Source organism: Pogona vitticeps, chromosome 4 (assembly GCF_051106095.1).
Source record: "Pogona vitticeps strain Pit_001003342236 chromosome 4, PviZW2.1, whole genome shotgun sequence".
Classification (NCBI taxonomy): domain Eukaryota; kingdom Metazoa; phylum Chordata; class Lepidosauria; order Squamata; family Agamidae; genus Pogona; species Pogona vitticeps.
The window spans coordinates 96,505,603-96,521,646 of NC_135786.1; the positions used below are offsets into that span (position 1 = coordinate 96,505,603).

The 16,044-nt window shown below is 40.0% G+C and overlaps 2 protein-coding genes across 2 annotated transcripts in view; both read left to right on the plus strand.

Annotated features, from left to right (window-relative positions):
* The window catches only part of LOC110076508 (uncharacterized), a 23,777-nt gene extending 12,021 nt beyond the window's left edge, over positions 1-11,756 (plus strand). The window contains exons 7-15 of the mRNA XM_078391791.1: positions 1,384-1,422; positions 2,356-2,397; positions 4,513-4,560; positions 5,070-5,111; positions 6,221-6,259; positions 7,997-8,026; positions 8,226-8,264; positions 8,791-8,808; positions 11,233-11,756. Coding sequence (XP_078247917.1) covers positions 1,384-1,422; positions 2,356-2,397; positions 4,513-4,560; positions 5,070-5,111; positions 6,221-6,259; positions 7,997-8,026; positions 8,226-8,264; positions 8,791-8,808; positions 11,233-11,349 — 414 coding nt within the window. The 3' untranslated portion in view covers positions 11,350-11,756. The remainder of the gene's footprint in view (positions 1-1,383; positions 1,423-2,355; positions 2,398-4,512; positions 4,561-5,069; positions 5,112-6,220; positions 6,260-7,996; positions 8,027-8,225; positions 8,265-8,790; positions 8,809-11,232) is intronic.
* LOC144589104 (uncharacterized) overlaps positions 11,675-16,044 on the plus strand; it is a 16,592-nt gene continuing 12,222 nt past the window's right edge. The window contains exons 1-5 of the mRNA XM_078393068.1: positions 11,675-11,698; positions 11,866-11,960; positions 12,538-12,567; positions 13,212-13,247; positions 13,912-13,959. Of these exons, the coding sequence (XP_078249194.1) occupies positions 11,675-11,698; positions 11,866-11,960; positions 12,538-12,567; positions 13,212-13,247; positions 13,912-13,959 (233 nt within the window). The remainder of the gene's footprint in view (positions 11,699-11,865; positions 11,961-12,537; positions 12,568-13,211; positions 13,248-13,911; positions 13,960-16,044) is intronic.

The following is a 16,044-nucleotide window of genomic DNA, read 5'->3' on the forward strand; positions in this document are numbered from 1 at the left end:
AAAGAAAAAGACCAGTGCTTCAATGTGCTAAACTGGAAATGTACGGAGAGAGAAAGATGCCCTTTTGAAGTTCTTGTCATGGCTGCCTAAGAATCACTGCATCTTTCCTGCACTATTCCTGTAATATTGACTGAGGATTTTATAAAAGGAGGCTACCATCTAGCATCTTCATCAGGATAAGACATTTTGTGAATTCTTTATGCATAGCACAGTTTGTCCAGTATTAATAGCATCAAGAAGGCATGCTTCTGTGCCAGAAAAGCAAGAGTTAGAGGAACCCAAGATAATACAGTACTATTGACATCCCCAGAAGCAAATATCTAGGCTTGGGTGAGAAAGCAAAACTAAACCAATTTGGACAAAGTTCAAGGCTCAAGAAACTAGAATATCTATCCCCTATCTCTTGAAAAGTTCCTCTCTGCTTCATTACACTTAGAAGTGTTATGTGGGTAAAGAGTAGACTATTGAAAAGAACTGCTCAGTTCCAGTGAAAAGGAGTAGTAGAATCAAAACACAACTAGGAGCATGGTTACACTTCAAAATGCTCCTGGATTTGCATCAGGCTTACCACCCATGAAATCAATTTACAAATCTTTGACTAGATGACATACAGCAAAGAAAGCAAGGTTTGGACCAGCAGGTGGTTTTTTTAAAAAAACAAACAAACAAACCCCAGTAGGAGTTGTTGATTTTTAATAGAATCCGGTTGTGCGTTTTTAAAAATCATTTTTGCATGTGCAATCGCTTCAGTCAGAGCATGTTGTGTTTCTGGGGTTTGGCAAATTTTTGTTGCTAAGGTAATAGATTTCAGGATATCCTGCAGTCTGAACTTGCAACTTTAAAAAATATATATTTCAAGTTAAGTGCTGCATTGGGCAAGTGTGGAAAACAGCAGGGGGAGCCTCGCTCATTGTTTATCTTGTAAACGAACAAATCCAAGCACCAAAGTGCTTATTTCAAGGAGCACAACCACCATGCTGTGGCTGTGCTAGCGGTTGGGCAACTACTATATATGAATATGGATATGTGAGTGTGTGTGTGCAAAATTAAAAATAATAATCCCCCACCATAAACAGTGATTTGAAATCTCATGGAGTCCCCTGCACTGATATACTGCACAGCTTAAAATTGGATTACAGATTGTCCCATTAGAATGCACACAGCAACACAAAGATGGCATGATTACCACATAACTTTAAATTGACTTCAAATACCCCAATCCAATTTTCAATTTATTTTAATAGTGTAACTGTGGCCAAGGTTTATTCTTTCTCTTTTGCACTTTTTGACAGAAAAAGTTTAGGCTTTTTAGTCAGAAGGGAACACACAAAGCTGTTCTTTAAAAAGTAAATAATGAATCTTCGTTGGATTTTATTTTTTCAGAGTGGAACATACCAATCAAGCAATGGTGCTTGTGTCACGGTAAGCTTTACTTCCAAAAGCCCCTTATTCTTTTGTGTGACAATGATATGTATGTTTACCTTATATTTTTTTAAAATTGCTTGCAACACATGAATAGTTCTTACTGAACATTTTTAGTCTGTTGGCAATGTTGTTATATTACATGCAATCATGTTACATCCAACTTGCACCAGCTAGATTTGTGTCATTCGTGTTTTTGAATAAAGTAGCTTGCTTGCTGGCTGAAGGACAAGGAGTGGGGGCAGCTTGGCTTCCCTTGGGAATGAGCTCCATAGATTGGGAAGATCCATGGAGAAGACCTCTCTTCAGCTGGGAAACAGAGTGTTCAGTCATGACTTTCTCCAGACACTTTGATTGTAATCTTGTTGCTTAAATAATGTCACAACAAAAATAGGCCCATTTGAATCAATGGAACCTAAGAAAGTGCTGACTCACTAAATCCTCTCTGACTCAATGGATCTATCCTAGTTGCAACTTACTACCCTAAACAACAGGATTTCAGCCACTATTTCCTAGCATCATCATCAGGGGAATGGGGGAGGCAGACCATTCACTAGGCAGCCTCTGAGGGCCCCATGCAGCCTGTGAGCCAAACAAGATGCGTTCCTCTTCTTGTTACATCCTCCTCAATGTCCTCCTGTTTGATCCAAATGATCTAGGAAACCTATACTCATCTTCTCTCATTTTCTGTACTTCATAACTTTTTTCAAAGGTGTAGATAGGAAATCATTTGCTTGAGTTTTTAGAGAAGTTTTTAATAAAGAAAGCCAGTTAAAAAGAAAAAAGAAACCGCTAAGCCAAGATGGCTATTGAAATAAAATGTTTATAATCAAACTCTTATTCTGCTTTTTACATATTGTATATAAACAATACATATTTGGGTTGATATTTATTTCCTGCTGCATTCAACTTAAATTCTTGATGCCCTTTCAGAGTACGCAAGGTTCATCCCAGAGCAGTGGCAGCCAATCCAAGGTAAATGTTTGTTTGTTTGTTTGTTTGTTTGTTTGTTTGTTTGTTTGTTTGTTTGTTTGTTTGTTTGTTTATTTATTTATTTATTTATTTATTTATTTATTTATACCCCGCCCTTCTAGACCATGTCTACTCGGGGCGACTTACAACATAAAAATCAATATTAAATATATATAATCATTAAAAATACAGTTACTATATTAATTAAAACAATTAATTTAAGAAAAAAAATACCAAGATGGGTAAGATAAGGAAAGAAGAAATGAAAAAGGCTTTGCTCTCCTTGTAGCATTTGGAGTTAATTTTCTGTTTCACTCTCAAGGCTTGGTTTGGGCTGCACTAGATGTTACAATTTTACTCAACAATAAACTTTGGGGAGAATATAATTTTTGAGTGGGGAACAAGTCAGAGAAGTATCAGGTTACCGTTCCTCCTCTTACTGTCTTGTCTCTGAGGCTTCCTCTCTCCCAGAAGCTTTCCTCCTACTGAGATTCCAGATTCTGTTCATCTACATCAGTGGTTCTTAACCTTGGGTTACTCAGGTGTTTTTGAACTGCAACTCCCAGAAACCCCAGCCAGCACAGCTGGTGGTGAAGGCTTCTGGGAGTTGCAGTCCAAAAACACCTGAGTAACCTAAGGTTAAGAACCACTGATCTACATCAGTGGCTCCCAAACTTGGATCCTCAGGTGTTCTCGAACTAAAACTTCACCACTAGCTGTGCTGACCAGGATTTCTGAGAGTTGTAGTCCAAGGACATCTGGGGACCCAAGATTGGGAAGCGCTGACCTATACGAGGTACCAAGTAATTACCAGAGATATTTAGCTCCAAGCTTCCCAGTGAGAGAGAATTATTACTTAAGCCTTTATCTAACCGGAAGAAAGGAGCAGGCTGGGACTACCTCGAAGCTCACTGTGTTGTGCAGTTGTAAAGCAGTGTTTTGCAATATGAGGCTTAAAGTGCCTTTGAGCCTCTCTCACTTTAGAAATGTCAATCCCAAAGGACACTTGATGGTAGCTGATCTACTGGTAGCCTGTGTGCAAAGAAAGGAGGGATGCCTCACTCTGCCACTTCAGGGTAAGGTGATACCCCTCCTAAGATCATGAGCTGCTTTAGGTCTCAGGTGTTTAAATTTGGCTCTGCCCCATTTGTATATATAAACTGGAATGGGCAATGTATGGCCTGTGGCCAAGTGCAGCCCATCAGGGGCACTTCTGTGGCCCCAAGACTATCTGAGAGCCCCCGTTTTTAAGGTGGGATTTAAAAACTTTATTTTCACTTCTGGTGAGTTCCAATGATACCACCTTTTGCACAGAGGACCTGGAAGATAATCTACCTCACCCCCCAGGACAAAAACAAACAGAACGTGGAAGTTCCTATTTACCCCCCTTTTTAATGTGAGAGTCCCCTGGACTGCAAGGAGATCAAACCTATCCATTCTGAAGGAAAACAATCCTGAGTGCTCACTGGAAGGACAGATCCTGAAGCTGAGGCTCCAATACTTTGGCCATCTCATGAAAAGAGAAGACTTCTTGGAAAAGACGCTGATGTCAATAAAGTGTGAAGGCAAGAGGAGAAGGGGACGACAGAGGACAAGATGGTTGGACAGTGTCATTGAAGCTACCAACATGAATTTGACCAAACTCAGGGAGGCAGTGGAAGACAGGAGGGCCTGCCGTGCTTTGGTCCCTGGGGCCAGAAAGAGTCAGACATGACTTAAGCAACTAAATGACGACAACAATGTGGCTAAAATACAGTAAACTTTCTGCCTAGCAGAGCCTATGGCAGAGTTGGGAAGGCAGAAATTTGTTCCTGAAGCCTGCCAAAGCTGCCCACTATGGTACAAAGTCAACTGTGATTCACATTTGGTTTGCAAAGATTGGACTGACACTAATCCAATTTAATATGGGAATACTCAGGCAGAAATTCCATCAGGAAAAGGACTATGAAATGTGAGAGGCTGAGGACTACTTGTGCTTTCTTATCCATGGTTGACAGACCTGGAAGGAATTGTAATAAAAACCTCCCCATTCCTAAGTAGTACATTGTTCCTCATTTACCTCTACTTCTATTGTTAAGATATAGGAATGTAATAACTAGTATGATATTTTTCTTCCAGGTTATAGTGGTTAAACAAGGAGCCAGCAGTGGCAGTGGATGTGTTGGGGTAAGTGCACTGTGTAGAGATGATGTTGGGCTTTGGTCCTGAATAAACAGCACACCATACTTTTTGTCATCAAGTTATAACAAAAAATAGCATAAAGAGATGATGTGACTTTGTTCTCAAGGTGATTTGTTTCTCTTCCTCTGAGAACTTAATTTGCTGTGGGTACATATCTGGTAAGAAACTTGTGAAAATGATTCAAAAGGAATCCCCATCATGCAGGGATCCCAGTCGGATGAAAACTTCGAAAGATAAAATGGTACACATGAAAGCTTTCCTTTGACAAATGTCTGTGTCAAGGCACAGATGTCCAAGAGGCAGGGCTGGGGACACATAATGTTAGCAGGTGGAGACCTAAAAGGCAGTCCTGGTTCTACCCATATATACATATTGCCAACAGGTCTTGGGTACTGTTCTGTTGGGATTCTGGCATACATGTGTTGCTTAGACAGTGGCCTGTCTGCAGTTTAGACAAAAAAAACCTATTCAACTGTGCTCTCTTTTGCTTACAGGGTAAAGTCGCAAGTGTGTACAACCAATATGGTTGCGGAGATGTAAGTGCTGTTAAACCATACCTCTTGATGTTTTATCACTCTGTGCTATTCCACAATTCTGGTAACATACCTTTAAGTGTGAAGGCACTGGTTAACACTTCTATCACTACACTTAAAGCAAAATCTTATTCTAAAGAAATAGGAGGCAGCTATTCAGCTTTTTGCCTTAACAGAGACAATACACCCTGTCTACTCTAGAGCAGTGGTTCTTAACATTTTTGAAAGAAACGCCCCCTTGAGCCATTGAGGAAGTTATTATCGCCCCCCCTCCCCGCGTTGATGATATCTTATTTATTTATTTATTTATTTATTTATTTATTTATTTATTTATTTATTTATTTAGTTATTTATTTATTTATTTATTTATTTATTTATTTATTTATTTATTTATTTATTTATGACACTTAAATCCAATGACCCCTGAAAACAAAATTCAATTCCAAGAAAATGAAATGCCCCCCAAAAGTAACATTTAATGATTTAGTTGCAAGCAAATTTTAAGACACAAAAAGAAATAAAAAAGGGCATAAAAACAAACCGCAATACAGGAACTAAAAATTTCAAGACGAAAACCCTGAAACTAAATTAAGATCGGAGGAAAATATATATTCATGCACATTGCAAAAAGGCTGCAGCCATCTTCACAGGTTTGGCTTGCTCCAGCGCCCCCCTACCACCCCCTTCTCCTCCAGTGCCCCCACGCCGCCCCTTTTCGTTCTACCGCCCCCCTGAAAAATGAAATCGCCCCCTGGGGGGCATTATCGCCCAGGTTAAGAACCACTGCTCTAGAGCACTTTTATCTGGAAAGAAAGGTGTAGTAGTCTACAACCTTTCTCTTCACTCTATTAACTGAAGGGCTGCCAGGAGATGTTTTTACCACTGTAGGAGTATGGCTTCCTGCTTGGAGTAAGTTCCAGAGGCCAGAATGCTCAGGAGTTATAGTGGTTCCTCCTCACCTTTACCTAAACATTTCTTGATATGTAAACGTTGGTCTAATAAGTTTAATTCATGCTAACTTTAGAGGCAACATTCTGTTGTCTTAATATGACTTGTTGGTTGACTCATAACATTAAAAAAAGGAACACTGATTTTTGTTTATTTGCTTACAGACGTCTGGTATTGGTGATGGGTCTTCTTCATATGGCCAGGTAAGAAAGCTTTCTTCATTGGAATGCATTTTATCAGTACATTTGTTCATTAGTTTGCCTGGCTTTGTGAAAGATATTTAATAGAGATGGGCATGAACCAAACTGCAAACCAGAAAAATGGACTAATTGGGCTGGTTCGTACTTTAGTTCATGGTTTGGCTGAAGCAAAATGAAGCACCAAACTTTATTGCCCTTGACGCTTCATCCGTTTTGCTTCCCTACCTGGTCCTGACACTACCTCCTCCTCTGCTGCCATAGTCAGAAAAAGTGGTTTGGCTTTGCTTCCAGGAGCCGGGCACATGCACCCACTGCCCATCATGAACCACTGGTTTTCTGCTTCACATCCATCTCTAATATTCAGTATTATTTACACTAAAGCTGAGCTTAGTTTTAAACAGCAGATTGGAGAGCAGGACGTACTGCACTACAATCCTGACATGAAGCAAACCATTACGAAGATCTTTACACAATGTTTTATCTGAAACCTCTTGAAAATGGTTGTGTGAATCAACCTAGGACACAAGAGAAAGACATCAATAAATGTTATCTGAATGATATTGACTAATTGTGGTTTTCCAAAATTGTAATGTTTAAGCATATGGACAATAAATTCAACCAGAACAAAATAACTATGGCAATAACCAGCCAAGTAAGCACCATTGGATCTAAAGGCTCATTCACATGGAATGAGCTGTTTGGTTCTGTAAAAGTAATTGATTCTGTACTAATTCTTTCAGCACTTTCTCCATCACTCACATGATGTAAAGCCTAAATCAGTACAAATGGTAGCATATGCTGATACATATTTTTCCAGTGGTCATATGGTATATGTATCATTGGGAGTATTTACATTGTTTAGAGTTGATTCATTTACTTCTGCTTGAACCGTTGTAGCAGGCTACACTGCTCTTAAATTTTGTATCATTTCATTTTCTCTACTACTGCATTTCTTGGGGCAATCAGGTCTCTCTTGTCCATTTCTTTAATTTTGTTTAACAAAATGTAATATAGTGATAGAACGGTATGAGGTTTCTCTCCTCCTCACCTTTCCCCTTCTTTCTTTCCCTCCTTCACTCACTCATCCCCCTTTCCCTTTTTCCCTACACATCTCTTCCTCTGAGTTCTTGGATTTCATTTTTCTTTTCTCTCCTGCACAGCACCAGGAGAAGGAAGCAAGTTTTAAAACACTTCCATTGTGAGCAGGGTTTAAAAAAAAAGAGAGAACGAGAGAGAGAGAGAGAGAGAGAGAGAGAGAGAGAGAGGAGACTTCATACAACATCCTTTTCTTGACAATTCAAAGCAGGAAATGTCCCTTTCTCCCTCAAGCAACGGGAGGGGGGTGGCTTTCCTTCTGAGCAATGTTTGTGGTAGTGGTGGCGGCTCCTACTAGCAGTTTTCTTATACCCCCCTTAAAGAGAGAGAGAGAGAGAGAGAAGCACAGGGGTCATGAAGTGGCCACAGCACCCAAAACCCCACCCTTTCACAAAGGAAATAAATTGACAGCAACGTTCACACATGCTGAAATGATAAGGAATCAATGTTAGCAGAAATGGAAAATTTTGAAATGATCAAAATAATGGCCAAAATGGTCTAACTGGGGTTCTTTTGGCAGATGTGATCAAGCCCTTAGTTTAGTGGGGAATGGTGATAATGCTGTAACCTGAGGTAAAAATTCTTACTAACTGCATTATATCTGAAATAGTTGTAACTACCATACGGCTCTTCTTTCTCTTACAGTCTGTTTCAATTAATGCAGGCAAAGTAAAGGTATGTACATGTAGTTTCCCTTCACTATGTTTTAAATATTGTTGAACTATTCTTGCTTCAGCAAGCAAAAGTGCGAAGCATTATTTCCTTAATTATTTCCTTAATTAGAAACAAGGGAAGAAGGTGATTCTGAAATGTCATGTATCATACTCCTATCTTAAATATTTTGAAGATCTATATTATTATTTTTTTATTATAGGTGGTGACTTACCCAGAAAGCAACCCCTTCCCCCCTGAGGTAAGCACGTTTGTTCTGCCACATTTTAACCCTGAATGAGTGAAAAGTGGGCTTAAAGTAAATGTAATGGGGACAGGCTTATTTGCTTCAACCTTGCTCTCTTCCAATTATGTATTACTTGTGGGGGTTTGGCTCTGATTTTTGGTGGGCCCTTTTTAGCAGCTGCAACTAGACTCTGGAAATCCCAAGGAATTTATTTCATTAATGATCTATCTTGTGGATCAGCGATGGACACACTGAGGGCATCTTGGGGGCCAATTTAATTCCTTGAGGCCCATTATGGGCCCTACAGGCTGCATTAGAATCCACTGAGAAATCATACCACCAAAAAACTCATTCAAAGCAAATATTTTGTTTGCCTTAAATGGGGTTTTAATTTTCTCCACTTTGCCAGCAATCTACATGGGAGTGGCATTTTCTGTTTCTGTTTTTTATCCATGCTGTTTATTTAGTAAGGAGATGAATGCAAGCAAATGACTTTTGCAAGGTAACAAACGGTGTTTTGTTCTTCCCTCTTTCCAAACAGCGAAACACAGTTTCATCGGTAAGTGCAATGTTTCCTTTAATAGCCTTAGTCTGCCTATACATATGAAGACAAATTGTATGTTTTCCTACTGCTTACCTACTAGGCACTCACCCTAATCTAAGTGCACTGTCCCTGGCTTCTTTTTAACCTTTTGAAATCAAGGGTGCTCCCGAATATACAGCTACGAGTGCTACCGGTTGAAAGGCCTCATGCAACTATGATGTCTTTTCTTTCTTAACAGATTAGGAGGGGGTGAGAGGAAATGAAAGAGGCAGGGACAAAATGCAATATTTGAGAGAGGCCACACACTGTAAAAGCTGCTTCTGGGATGACCCCAATTCTATAAGTACAGTACCTCCTTTATCCTGAAAATCCAGCGATCCCAATAGTCATTATTTCAGCATTGCGAGAGGTTGCTATTGATGAGCAGCTAAAGAACTTCTGGTTCTTATTGGAGGTCAATTCCTACCAGATGCAGTCAGCACTGCAGTTTGCTAGGAATTATGGGAACTATAAGCCAACAACATCTGGAAAGTCATGTAATCCCCACTTGTCCTTAAGAATAGTGTTTTAAGAACTTTCTAGCTTCAAGGAGAAACAAATCTAGACAACATCTTAAAAAGCAGAGACAGGACTTGGTGACAAAGGTCCGCAGTCAAAGCTATGGTTTCCAGTAGTGACATATGGAAGTGAGAGCTGGACCATAAAGAAGGCTGACCGCCGAAGAATTGATGCTTTTGAATTGTGGTGCTGGAGGAGACTCTTGAGAGTCCCCTGAACTACAAGGAGATCAAACCTATCGATTCTGAAGGAAATCAACCCTGAGTGCTCACTGGAAGGACAGATCCTGAAGCTGTGGCTTCGGTACTTTGGCCATCTCATGAGAAGAGACGACTCCCTGGAAAAGACCCTGATTTTGGGAAAGTGTGAAGGCAAGAGGAGAAGGGGACGACAGAGGATGAGATGGTTGGACAGTGTCATCGAAGCTACCAAAATGAATTTGACCCAATTCCGGGAGGCAGTGGAAGACAGGAGGGCCTGGAGCGCTCTGGTCCATAGGGTCATGAAGAGTCGGACATGACTTAACAACTAAACAAAAAGCTCCAAGGAACTATTTCTACTTCTGTTCTCAGGAGAAAGACAAGACAGTTGCTTCTGTTGCTTATGAAGAATTTGGCCTGATTAGCTGTCGAGTTTCAGTTCCATATTAACAATGGGGTAACCTTCTCCACTATACCCCAGAGCAGCAGGCTAGCTTTGGGAGCACAGCACAGACCATGTGATGCATCCACCACTCTTTCCCAGTGCCACAGCATCTCTCCCTGTTCCTCAACATCTGCTTCCTTAAAAAGAAGCTGACTCACAGTGAAGCTGTACAACATGGATCCAATATGCTTGAATCTCCTGTGGTCCCCATTAAAAAAAATTGGTTTCAGTGGGTGAAATTACTGTTATCAAACAATTTGAGAAGATGCTAATTGGCAATTTCCACCTTTAAGATTTTTGTTTAAAAAAACTTTTCTGAAGTTTTCTAGCAATATGGTGTTCCAGGGTTTCCTTGGAAGCCTTTTAAAACAGTCAGACAAACAATCAAACATTCTATCCTCAGACAAAAAGGCACAAGTTGAGGGCAATGACCACTAGCAGCCCCACTTTGCCTTCAGCTCAGGTGATCACACTGGGCAGAAAGCAAGGATAAGTTATGCCAACCCAGTTGGAGCAAATCTAAACCACACCTGCTAGCTGGGAAAACAAAAAAAGACAATTCCCCACAGAAAAGAGAATTCCACAATGGGTTTCCCTGAATACATTTTGTGTTGTGTAGATACTGAGTTTCAAATTGAATTTATCTGTGCCTACTCTGTTACAAATTGCTGGGCAAATGACCAATGTAGTTGCCCCTTCACTTTGCCTAATGTCTATCAGGTTGGCCCTGATAAAGCTATTGCTGCAAAGCCTCTAGATATGCAGTAGAGAGGCTTTAGAGACATCTTCTAGCTCAATTGAATGTGGGTAAACAATCTGCTGAGTTTCATTGTGGTTTTAAAGTATGGTCCTCCAGACATAATTAGCATACAACTTTCAGCATTCTTTGCCATTGGCTATGTTGACTATGGCTGTTGAGAGTTACTGCCCAGCATTATGGAGTACTGCAATTTGCACATCTCTACTGTAGAGTATACTTGAATGCATGTATACTCTACAGACACTGGCACATCCTGTGATTTCATATTTTGAAGAACAATTGGCAGAGGTAAGGAAGCAGTCTATCTTTATTGGTGTTCTGAGAACTTCTGAGGAGCTTCTGAGAAACCTTGCATTTTTGTTCTTGAGCACAGTGTGAAAAGCACTGCTATAGATGATCCAGATTTCTTGCTCATGTAGATTACTTCCTTATTTTCCAACTGGATTATAAAATAAGTTTTTCCCTTTCCCTTCCAGAAATATGCAAATGCTAAATACAATGGAGTAACCTATTCCCAGGTGAGAAATCTTTCTTTATCCATTATCAATACCAGGGTGTTTGTGTGTACTCTGCTTCATGAAAGACCACAATAATAAGTGTTATACGTGCTTAATGCTTAACATACTTGTCACCGTCTTTACTTTTTTCATTTTATTTTCCTCCAACCAGATTGCTTAAAATTCTTTCCCAACCATGCAAATATACCATGCACTAATTTAGTACAATACTTTGACCAATGACGAAAATTTATGCCATAATAAAGTTGTCAGTCTTTTATATGCCATTCTTTTTTTAAACATGAACTAGAAATTCCACTTCCCATAGTAACAAGGATGATCAATGCTGAGTGTCTGCATTAGCACTGATGTCACATGGAATATCACATGTCCGTTCTTTTGAACTTAGGGTCTCTCTTCTATGGCAGATGAAAACAGAGACTCTGTATAAAAAACTGATGCCATGAAGAATTTCAAAGGCCTCCCCTATAGCCATTTTATACCACTGCGTGATTTGTACTGGAAGATTTTAGAATATTTGCTTAAGTTTTAGCATCTTGATGTTATCTGGATAGCTTTGCTTCTTGTAAGGTGCTCCGTGTACAAATCTAGAGATATTCACTCCCCTTCCTCACTCCATTTTTCCTGTACAGGATTCAAAACCTTCAAAAAGTGGTTCATCGGAGACCATCCGTATTACTGTCCAGGTAAATATCACTCAGTTACAAAACAAATGTGAAATATAAAACAAAAAACCTAGAGTTATTCAGGTATTTGCAGTATAGTAAGCAGTCCCAGGGTTTGAACATTTTTTCACATTTCAGTGTCACAGAACAGAAGTTTCCTCAGTGCATTGGGGGAGAATATATATTGAGATGGGTGGCTAGGTAGGAAGAGGAGTGGAGGTTCCTTCCTATATCGACTAATCCATAGATTGAAAGGAAGGGAAATGGGATGTTAATTCTAGAGGAAATGTTCCATTGGAACAGATCCATTGATAGTGTGTGTATGTGCTGTCAAGCTAATTGTGACTTACAGCAATCCTTTCCACAGTTTTCTAGGTAGAGAATGCTCAGATTTACCATTCCCTTCTTCTAGAGACATCCTGGGACTGTCCAGCTTGCCCAGGGCTACACAGGCTGACTCTTCTCCCAGAAAGCACTGTGGAGAATTGAACTCCCAACCTTTGGCTCCACAGCCAGACACCTAACCCCTGAGATATCCAACCAGCTTCCATTAATGAAACTAATGATAAATTGCCTGCTTTCTTCATTTTCTTCACAGGGTGGACAAGGAAGCCCCGTTTGTGATAAGGTAAGTGATATCTTTTTCATTGTAAGTCATCTTCTGCTACATTTGTTCTATTATTGTTTTTCCTTTGTCATGCAAACTATCCTGGGAGAGTTTTGATAAAGCCTGATCACTGAGGATCATCCAATGGATGCTGGACAGTGGAAAATCTAGGAAAAGCCAAAGAAAGTATGCTTTTGCATAGCACATATTTGAACTGTGGAATTTGCTAGCACAAGATGGGTTTGGTGACCTGTGACCTGGAGGCCCCATGATGGCCAAGGGTTTGTTAGTTTTTTGCAGCATCCCTCACCAATTTTGGTTTTGCTGCTTATAAAATTTCCTTGTGCCCTCTAGGGCTATGAGGTGTGATTTTGCCATATTTTAAGGGGGCCGAAGCATTCATAGACCCCTCAATACCCCCAAACTGTCTTCACTTAAAATAAAATAGCCACAAGAAGACACAAGGGGCTTTTTCAGGTAACACCCCCTTTTAAAAATTAATCCTATTTTTCAGTTAATAAAAATTACAATATTATCTTCCACTAGGGTATACCACCTTCAGCTACCATGATAACCCGGAAATCCTTTCTGTCTTTTCAATTCTATAAATATTATGATCTTTTTGTGTTAGGACAAAATGAATTGCTATTGATTCTCTTTTACAGGGTTCATCATACTATAACATCCAGGCTTGTAACAAGGTAGGCATGTCCATCTCATTATTCTAAGTGATTAGGAAAAAAAACCCCACAGGTGTTGCTCTTAATAATAATTGATAATTGGTTTTTAATTAGCCCTTAAGTAGCTATACATTGAGTGGATGGTAAATTAAGACTGGCTTTATAGTGGCTCCTGCAAACTGTGATATTCATGATGAGCAGGGCAGAAAGCAAGATATCTGAGGCAATGGCATATGAGGGAAGCCTGCAAAAAGGCAAATATGTTATCAAATACTGTTTCTAAATCCTTGGAGTAAGAAGATGCTAAAAAGGGCTTAGAGCTGAGAAGAGGAACTCAAGGGAATTTATTTCTGCGTGCAGTATTTATTTTTATAGCTTGTAAATGTATTATTAGTACTTTTATTGTTGTTTATTTTGCTTTTCCATGCTATTCTTTTTTTTAAAAAAAAAAACACCACACATACAATCTCTAAGGGAAATCTTTCAGTTCTGGGTTCTCTTTTTTATCAAGAAAAACTGTACTGAATTTGTCCATAGCGTGATGTGGTGTGTAGCGAATGCTGATTACTTCCTGGAAGAAAAATGCTATTCCTTAAAACACATACCGAGAGAGAGAGAGAGAGAGAGAGAGAGAGAGAGAGAGAGAGAGGCAAAAGCATAACTGATGTCTATCTTTGTTCTGCAGTTGGGCCAGTCTTCAAGCTCACAAAGTACCACCTCCTTTGGCACACAGGTATGTGTATAAGTATTTGGGTACCCAGTCTAATGTAGTGAATAGACTAATAGACTAGGACTCAGGAGGAGACCTGAATAATAAACTAGTTGCCTGTCCAAAAAGGGTAATTAGGAGTTGTCTGGTTCATGCTTGAAAGGTTCAGTATGAGCCATCTTATATTGTACTTGAGCTATCCTTCTATTCGCAATGGAGATCTTTATGAAAAGGATCCAGACAGATCTTGGATTGCCAAGGCTTACCCAGTTTGCCTGCATGTAAGGTTTACCTGGTTTACTCATGAGTAAGGAGGTGGAAGTGGCCACATGGCAAGCTCACAGTGGCAGTATTGGCATGAGGGGAAAACGTTCAGGTGAAGGTTGGGGAGATGGGTTTCTCTTCAGTTGGGGCTCTGACGGGGCAACACGGCCTTGTGGGGCCAGAGCCCATGGAGTCGGGTGGTCAGTCCCTCTCTCTTTCCTTCTGTGAGATGACAGGGAGGGAGCAACAGTTGCTCTAAAAGCCTGAGCAGCAATCCAAAGATGGGTGCTTTATCCTCCAGAAGGGTGTGTGCATGTGTGTATGCATGTGCAGTCAAGGAAAGCCAGTCTCCAATCCAGCTGGTTCTTTCCACACATCTCTCTCCCCCTACTCCCCAGTAACTAAGCTAAAAATAATGGGGAAGGAGGGAGAGATGCTGTCATCTGTCAATGAATTTGGGGGCATAGCCCACTTCCCTGCCTTTTCCTGTGACTATCATTCAGAAGGCCATGGTGACTTTCCTTTTTTATTTAATAAAGCACATATTTTATTAAATATAAAATAAGTGACATATTAGAATAGCAATGAATTATTATGTGGTACACATAATGCCACCAGTGTATCTTTTATATCTAGAATAGTGTTGCATCTATAGGGAAATATTTTTATAAAATAAAGCAGTAGAGAAAATGAAGGGGAAAGTGTTTCCCGTTGTCCCTTTCAATGCCCAAACCAACCAAATGCATCATAGGGTTGTCACCTCTGATAACACTGCCTACTACTCTGTTTGGGTGTGAATTAACCATTTGCACAAGCTGCCCAATGGGATAATTCAGAGCAATCCAAATCATGCCAAAAAACAAAAACAAACAGAAGCCCTAGCGTTGTGCCAGAAAGGAGAAAGACAGCTCTAAAAATAGGAGTGCTCTAAGTAGAAACACATGTGAGCACTGTAATTTGTTTTGAACCAAACCATGTCAAAAGTGAGCTATATACCTGTCTGGACAGGCTCTTGAACTCAGGAGACCTGGATCTGATTCCCTCGCTTTGCCATGGAAACCTACTGAGTGGTGGTGGTGGCAGAACTGGTAAAACCTCTCCTTAAATACTTCACTTACCTCGTGGCACAGTGGTTAAACCGCTGCACTGCAGCCAAAACTGTGCTCACGACCTGGGGTTCAAATCCCAGGTAGCCGGCTCAAGGTTGACTCAGCCTTCTATCCTTCCGAGGTCAGCAAAATTGAGTACCCAGCTTGCTGGGGAGGCAATGTGTAGCCTGCATAATTAACTTGTAAACCACCCAGAGAGTGCTTGAGTGGGGCAGTATATAAACAGCATGCTTTGCTTTTTTGCTTTGATTTGCTTTTTACCTTGAAAGCACTATTAGGATCACTATTGGTCTGTAATGACTTGAGGGCGCATAAAAACAACCAATATGCATTTTCACATTCAGTAATGAATATCAAAGAATGTGCTAGCAATGTAAAAATGTGCTCATCTCACTTTTGTTACATTTTTCAGAATCCCACAGACATGCTTGTTCAGTCATGGTTCCATATTGGGAAAGATCTGGGGACATTTTCTAAATGCTTATGTTTTATATGCATTTTGTACATATACATGTCTAAAGCAGATGTCCGCACATTTTCCCTAATGCCTATAACAGGAACTCCTTGTACATTTAACTGCAAAGCCCTAGAATCAGGCTATTCTATAGACTTAGTTCTGATCACTTTGCTTTCTAGATTTTAAATTATTTCTTTAGTATTGGATTGGTATTTGGACGATTAATTGTATTTTGGGGGGAAAACAACTTAACTCTTATCCTCATCATCTGTCTATTCA